This window comes from Halyomorpha halys, unplaced genomic scaffold (genome assembly GCF_000696795.3).
Source record: "Halyomorpha halys isolate HHAL.00 unplaced genomic scaffold, Hhal_1.1 Scaffold1551.1, whole genome shotgun sequence".
NCBI classification, from domain to species: Eukaryota; Metazoa; Arthropoda; class Insecta; order Hemiptera; family Pentatomidae; genus Halyomorpha; species Halyomorpha halys.
In genome coordinates, this window is record NW_027109850.1 from 65,870 (window position 1) to 74,661 (window position 8,792).

Here is an 8,792-nt window from a genome sequence, read left to right on the forward strand (position 1 = left end):
ACCTGTAGTGGGGGTCTGTGGTGGGGCGATGCTGCTGTAGTGGGGGCAGTCAACAGTCTTTAATCCCGTAGGCTACCTTAATGTTTACTGCCTTAATCTCTGGCCTCTACGTCTGTATCACAAGCTTCAACTGCTATTTCCTTGTTTGTTTTTATTAAAATAACAATTCTACTTAACCAGAAAACAGCTTTATTTACTAATGTAGACCATTCACTGTAATTAGGCAATTAATTAAAGGAGAAAGGCAGAGAAAGTTTAAGAAACACAATACAACACAACACAACTAGATGCTCACAGTTTGATGGCCAGAGCCAGACTGATAGGTGTTGGTCAAAGGTGACACCAAGGTTTTTTATTGTAGGATAGAAGTGAATCGGTTGGTTGTTAAGGAAGAGTAGAGGACAGCAAGGAAGGGAATGAAGGAGGCGTTTGGAACCAATAAGATTGGCCTTGGTTTTTTCAATATTCAGCTTCAAATCATTGATAAATGCCCATGCGTTAATGCTATCAATATCTTCTTGTATCTTTTGGATGGCCTCAAGCATCTCGAAGGGATGAAAGGACAGATAGATTTGGATATTGTCTGCATATAGGTGGTATTGTACGTGGTGCATGGAATCAGGAAGATCATTGATATAAATGGAGAAAAGGGTTGGTGAAAGTGAAGATCCCTAAAGAACACCTCGTGTTAGAAGAAGGGGAGAGGAAAGAGGTTTATTCGGAACGACGACTGTTTGGGAACCATGGGACAGGAAGGAGAGGAACCACTTTAGGACACTATTTGACATGGAAAGTGTATATTGTATACACATGATATGTATGTATATTATCATTTAAAGTCTACCAGTATTTATTATTTTATTATATTTACTTTAATATTGTTTTATCTTTTTCACTTTCAAATGTAACATCATTTGTTAACTGTTAAAAATCGTCCATTCCTCTACCCTGTTGACACCTTGCAACTGCCTAAATCATTATTTCACTTTCCTTCATTTTGAAAGGTGGGTGTACAATTTTGTACTTTATTTTCCTTTTTTCTTGACTTCTATTTTTCTTATTTTCTATCTTTTAGTGTATATTGTATTTTCATATTTATTCTTTATTTGTTATTAGTTCCGTTTTCATTATTTGTCTAATACTTTTTTGTATTTCTTGTTCATTTATACTTTTCACTCTTCATCTTATTTTTATTTTCTTTAATTTACTTTGATCATTTTTGTATAAATTTTCACATATTTTTAACCACACCTGAGTTTACTTTTATTTCATGTTATCTAATTCTCTTACTCTATGATATAATTTTAGTTGCTTGTATCTTTTTTAGCCCTGATGAATCCCTGCAAAGTGAGGTGAAACTTTGGATCATAATACATTTTATGTATCTATTGTATTTTTTAATTCAATTAAAAAACACAATTCAAACAAAATAAAAAAATTGCAAACTGCCAAAAAAAAAAAATTGGATTTTAAAATATTGTGTTAGTTTTTTCTTGGATTTATAGTCCAGTCAAATTAGACACCTAACCATAACATTAAAAAGATAAAACTATCCTCTTTTATTTTGTATAATAAGACAATCACATTAAGTGCATCAAAATCCTAAGGATTTCACCACCCATGAGGGAGTGAAAAGGTTAAAGAATGAATAATTCATCAGTTTTTTGTTTATGGCTCACAAAGTAAGAGAATGGGTTGTTGAAAAATTTATCTAAACAAAATTCAAGTATATTAAATATTCTAATAAAGTGATTATATAGAATTTTTTCTAAACATTTTAGAAGCAATTCCAAGTAATGCAACCAATTAGCCATATTTTCCCCCTCCATATCTCAGGAATTACAAGGTTTTTAAAAAACCTTATATAACCAATTTGGTAGCAAATTTGATATACTTCAATTTCACTAAGAATAAATTTTTAACCAAACGCTTATTTTTTTAAAATATAAATGAAAAAGGGATGAAGTATAAGTTTTTTACCCCTTCTAATCACCTTCACACATTTCAGGATATAATGTTCAGCTGGTACTAAACAATTTAGGGAAGGTTGCTTCTTTACTTTTCAGATGTAGGAGTTTTGATTTTTTTTGTCTAATCTGAATTGACTGTTATAAAAGGTTTAATCAATTAATTATTATGAATTAAATCGTTTTAAATTTTTTTCTATTATATCTGAAAGGATTACAGAAAATAATAAACTAAACATTAGTAGTTCATGGTGGATTATTTTTCATTTCAAACTTTAAAAAATTATAAATAAAAAAAAAATTACATATTTCAATAAATAAAATAAAATTATCAAAACAAACTCACCTAATGATGAAAGGACCTGGTTCTCCCCGCCCACCTTTTTCTCCTTTCCTACCAATAAACCCAGGCTGACCTGGTATCCCTATACTACCATCTCTACCATGGATTGTGATTCCTGTGCCATAAATAATACTCATGTCAGTTCATTTCTGTTAGTGCTATATCATAATAATTTAATTTTATGTGTTGTAAACAATTTTAGAGTTTAGTTTTGTTACATATTGTTTAATTTGTTACCTTTTTATTAAGAACTTTAATTTGATTTTTAGAGATTTATTTGCTGTATTAAATAATACATTACTTATTAATTTAAGTCATTTAAATAGTTATTTTGCAGCAAATGGCTGGCAATATCTAATAATGGCTTATCTTGCTGGGATTGCCTCTATCAGGGGATCAGCAATCTACTTTTTTTGTTCAGCTGTGCCTAATTGGCATTTATGCACATTAAAGTTACTTACCAGACCAAACCTGGACCTCACAGTCCAGTGTAGCCACTTTGTTTTCATAAAATTTAATTATCCATATTAAGTCAGAGTAGACGTGGCCTCTCGAACTTTTCAACAATTTCTTTTCAAGAAAGCAGAATCTACAATATCATATTGCGCAGAGCCAGAGCCTACAATTACAGTAGACCCATAGGAGTTGCCATGGCCCAGTATTATTTTCTTTAATATTTGTTTAAAAAACAATCATAATTTATCTATTTTTTTTCTAAATTCATTCATGAAGTGTTCTAATGGATATATTATTGTATTTTAAAGATTTTAAAATCAAAAGTCTTGCTGTATTTTATCCATGCCACTGCTTACATGTTATTATATTACAGCTTTGTAAAGTAAGCCAAGCATGAATAAATAAAGGAGATCAATTATGTTTCCTATGTTAAAATCTTTCCCTTAACATTACCATTACATTAATTTTTTAATGTAACTTTAACAATGAAGTTTGAAGTTCACCAACTTTCTTCATTCCTATATTTCTTTATTTTTTCTTATCTATGACCAAAGGCAAATTAAAACCTACCTGGTTCTCCTTTCATGCCTTTGATTCCAGGAATAGATAATCCAGGTGCTCCAATAAGTCCCTTTACACCATTTTCTCCATACTCTCCAGGAGCCCCTTTTGGACCTGGCAATCCAGGGAATCCATCAGGCCCGTCTGTACCAGGAGTGCCAAGATCACCTGGTGAACCTTTGATGCCTGATATTCCTAGAGAGAGTAAAACATACTGTTAAGCTAATTATTAAAAGGAAAATTGGATTAAATAAAATAACAGTGGAAGAAAATTTTAAAAATATTTCTCAAATTATGATAATTATAATGAGAGAACAACCTTTTCAGTTTAAACTAACATCAAATGCACCTTCTAAATAAGTAAAAGTTTCGTTTACTTTCGTTGCATGTGTGATATAGAGATAGTTAATTTTAACCACTCACAAAAGTATAAAAACAAGAAATTTTTTATCTGACACCCAGTGGTCTTGTTACATTTTCTATTTCATGAATGATTAGAATTACACTATATACAATTAGTTTCCACTGTCTTTAGTTGATCCCTAATAGGTTATAGATCTAGTTCCAGGTCAAGAAAGAAAATAATGGGATGTATCAATGCATACGGTGACCCATAAATGGATTTAAATATTGGAATCTCATCAAAAGAGGAGCTTCAACTGATAACCTGATGGAATTTGTTTTGATGTTGATAAATCTGGATTCATCATGATTAGTGCTGGCTACCATTTATTCAAGAAGTAAGAAGGTTATGAATGTGGTAAAATACATCTGCTAAAGGAATAGTAAGGCTATTCTTTTTTAAGGAACAGTAACAGGTATTGTATACTTTAACGTTTTAGGAAGTAATTGAATTGGCCATTCACAAACTCTATCCAAGTGAACATATTTTTTTTAAATGGCGTATACTTTCTTTGCATGCCAATATTCCACAAAGATGTTCACACTGTTTTACCAGTATAACTGGAACAAAAACATGATTTATTTAGTGTTAGGATTAATTATTTGAATAATTATATTTAGTTAACACTGTTACTGGCAACACTGATCCAGATAGTTGATGGGGAACAGTAGTCTGGCTCCCTTCCATGTAACCATGATCTGCTACCATGTGTAAGTGTATCCTTAATAAACTTCTTACTAAATTTAAACTGCATTATCTGTATTACATAACCTATTATTCACAGGTTATGGGCCCAGTATATTTACTACCCAGTATAGTTACAGTGTTGATATCGTGTACTCGTGTGATTTTATATGACGACAGGAGCAATGGCCAAAGTAACCTTGCAATCCCTGTTCTTGTCGGATCTAACTTCAACATTTGGGAATTCCGAATATATATAATATTGGAAAAAGAACAAATAAAGGAGGTGCTGATAAACAAAATACCAGATGATGAAGGTAAAAAGAAATTATTTTTTACAAATTGTAATTGCAATTATTTAGCATCAAGAAGTAATTGTAACTGAGAAGCGAAAAAATCAAGAAAGAAGCCTAATGACATTGGATTGAGAGATATGGTTGGATACTCGATACTCAATGCTTACAGTTGCTCTTTAATGCTTGCACCTGAAACATGTTAAGATGCAAAGCATTAACATGTCTCATGTCTGGCCATACAAGTTCTCTAAAGACAGAGGAAGATTCTGAGCTATCTTTTCAATTTCTTGTTACTATAGACAACTGAAATAAAAATAAAAACAATGAGTTTCAGATACAAGAATTTCTTTTATGATTTCTCTGTTAGTAACATTCAAACAGATTAAATCTCTTTGGCAGATATTGTATAAATACAGTGAATAATTTCCCTTTATCAACAAGATCTATACTTGTTGTAAATCAATTAAACACAGTGAAAACAAAGTACATAACTGAATATCAAAATTGCATTACAGAGTATGTACAGACTGTCTAGGTTTCAAATCACATTTATCATAGATACATAAATTATGCCTCATAAAATTTTAGCAGATATTAATCCACTTCTTTAAATATTAAAAGACACTGGAAACACAAATATCAAAAATATGTAAAAGTAAAATATATTTCCAAAAGTAGCTATTAAGTTAAACAACATTACCCTGAGGACCTGGAGGGCCAGAATCTCCCTTCGGTCCTGGCATACCTGGAAGACCAAATACTCCTGGATCCCCTCTTTCACCTGGTTCTCCTACAACACCCTAGATGACAAAGGTAATTTTGCTATTTTATTATTTTAAAAAAAATATCATGAGTCATCTGTATGATTAAAAAGTTATGTGTATTTAGTTTTTTGAAAATATTATATTTTAATTTTTTGTATTGAAGATATTTTAGTTTTTGAATTGTAGATATTGTATTTTTATTTTTTGTATTGAAGGTATATTTTTATGTGTTGGAGAGCAGGTTATTTAGCCAATGCTGCCCAAATATATTGGGTTACTACAATACACAGCATAACAATCAATCCATGATCGGACAGACATATGAACACTACCTAGATTTACATGATACAAAAACAATTTTTTTTTTTTACATTTTCCTGTTTCAATCAATAAACATCTATAAACAAAGTAAAATATATTTTAATTATATTTTTTTTTACAATTTAACAATTTTATTCAATTTGACAATTTTATTATATTTATTTGACAATTTTATTCTTCCTATTTCATCCTTTTATACCTCCTCTCTACAGTGATCCGCAACCCACGTTAGATCCGTTAAACAAATTAAAATAATTTATAGTGATGAGAAGATAGTTGACCATAGATAAAATACATGAGAAGATGGTTGGGGGTGCATATTATATAATGGTTACATATTTCATTATTTACATGTTTTCTTTCTCTCAATTTTTTTTCTTTCCATAATTTTAATTTTTAAATTATTAGTAAACTAAAATATTCATATTCCTTTGCATTACATCACTTTAAAATTTTATTTCCTCAATTTTGTTATTTTTACTTACTTATTCAATTGCCTAATATACATTTTATTTTCCACTTCTTTCATCACTTTATTGTTATTAATTTTATTCTGTACAATTATTAACTATATATCATTCTGCTTATATTTTCTTTTTTGTATTCATTGGTTGTTATGTTGTTCTTTGTTCTTAGCCCTGATGAAGGCTAGAAATTCTGGCACTATTTAATAAGTTATTTCAACTTATTTGTGTTATATTCTGACCGCAACCCCCAACCATTTTCTCCTCATATATAAAAGAATTTATCATTAGATAGCAATATAAAAACAAATCAAAGATACAATAGACAGTAGATTAGTTTTTAAAAAAACAACAAATAAATGAGTTTTAAAAAACTAATATATTTTGTTGAATGGAATATGGTCCGGGTGCGGTAAAAAAAAACTCAAATAGTAAATAATTATACTATTTTTATTGAGCCAACGTTTCGCCCCACGTTGCAGGGCTAAAAAAGATACAAACACTTGACATAGTACAAAGAAGGAAAAAAGAAAAAACATAAGTAGAAAATAACAGGGGTATACAATGAAAAGTTAAATATAACAAAATATATTTTATATTTAACAAAATATATTTTGTAATAATTTAAAATAAAATAAAAAGACTTTTAATAGTTTCAACTTATTTCAAATATAAAAGATAGCTTGGGTTCCAATTAAAAACTTTAATATTAAATAGATAATAAAATTTTATAATATAATAGACTCTTTTCTCAGGGCGGGTTTCCAGGCAACAGACGACACTTTAACACTTAAACCTAATTAATAGCTATTTTACAAATACAATAAATTCCAGTTAGAAACAAAACTAACCAATTACACATCTTTCCCTGATAATTGTTGTTCTCTTCTTATCGATGATGCTATATCCCAACTCCTAACAATGGCTTCCAAGCCAGCAAATTCAAGAGTTCCCGTTTCCTCTCTTCTATCTTCAATGTTCACTGGTCGATCCAAAAATAATCGATTGTAGTACAATCGTTCTGCTTTATTTACTATGATTTACGATATAAATAGTTTATTGATAATTGTTATATTCTTCTATTTCTTCTTTGATTATTCTTTTTTTATAATTATTGTATAGAAACAAAAAAAGTTGAAAAATTTCAATCTATCTCAACACAAACAATTCAACGAACATTTCGGAAGGACGCGCACCGCCATCTTTTTTGAACAGCGTATTCATTTTAGACTATGAAAACTGGTTAGCTTGCTTTTTGATTTAAAATAACAAATAAACAATAATGAAACGATATACATAAAATAAAAACATAACTAAAGTCATGTATATATAAATATCAACTATTGATTAAAAAAGAGGATATTACAATACATTCAAACAAACAAAACGTCAGTTAAAATATATAAATAAATAAGTTAAAAAACAAAAATAAACAGGTTAAAAAACTAAGCAAAAACCAACCCCTCCCCCCAAAAATATATATATATCTATATCTAATTTAGCCATAATTCAACTTACATACAAATATTTTATATGTTTAAAGTAAGTTTTTTCATTTCATCAAGATTATTGGGGCTGTTCTGACGCTAAAGTCTACAGAAAAACACATTTTGTGGTTATTGTGCAGTAAGTATTGCACACAGAAAGTGTGACTTTTTATAAAGGAATCAGGAGCCAAAACCTTGTAGAAAGAAAAAGGAAACAAGTATTAGAGTATTATAGGGACATTAAGAAAATCTTCATTAGAAAGTAATATATACGAATAATGTAACTTTTACTATTATAAAGTAGAAAAAAAAGAAAAAATAAGAGGGATTATAGGAAATTTAATTATGATGTGATAATAATCAGTATTAGCACTAAAATAAAAGGTAAAAACAAATGAATATCGGGTGAAAGTACCAGAAATTGGAAATATGAACTAGGAACGATTTTTTAAGTGTTTGTGAAGGGTATGGAATATATAAAAGGAAAGAGGAATGGGGTAAGGTTTAAAAGGAATTTAAGAGTTATTACTTTAATGATGAAGAAAGCTGTGAAGGAGTTGAATTTTAAATGAAACAGTATGAAGGACAGTCTAGTAATGATAGACTTAAGAATCAGGAGAATTTTTTAGAAATAATCAGAGGTAGCAGTCCATTGGACTGTTGAAATATACAGTCTGAGAGGCTCCACAACTGTAATAAAACATGTGTAAAATAAGGAATGAGACTATGAGTAGGTAGGATATTCAGGGAATAAGATGTTGAGATTGAAATAGGAGTTTAATTTAAGGGTACAGATAGTAATGGAGATACATGATTTATAATTTTTTTTTGGCTCCAGTCTTCCGTTGAAGACCTACACAGATAAGTTTCTGGGGGTCGCCGAAGGCCTATCGGCCTATATGCCTCCTCCCTGTTATCAGCAAGGTCCTGGAGCATATGATAGTGCATAGCCTCAGACCAGTCCTCAGTGCTGCGAGTCAACGGTGAGAACAACGGATGCGCTGCTGAGAGTGCGTGAGGATGTAGAAGGGAGGGCGGAGAAATAT

At 30.1% G+C, this 8,792-nt stretch overlaps 1 protein-coding gene across 1 annotated transcript in view; it reads right to left on the bottom strand.

Annotated features, from left to right (window-relative positions):
* Positions 1–8,792, bottom strand: part of LOC106690014 (collagen alpha-2(IV) chain) — a gene marked incomplete at its 5' end in the record, with an annotated part of 87,428 nt that overhangs the window by 21,981 nt on the left and 56,655 nt on the right. The window contains 3 exon segments of the mRNA XM_014435265.3: positions 2,314–2,425; positions 3,337–3,522; positions 5,411–5,510. Of these exon segments, the coding sequence (XP_014290751.1) occupies positions 2,314–2,425; positions 3,337–3,522; positions 5,411–5,510 (398 nt within the window).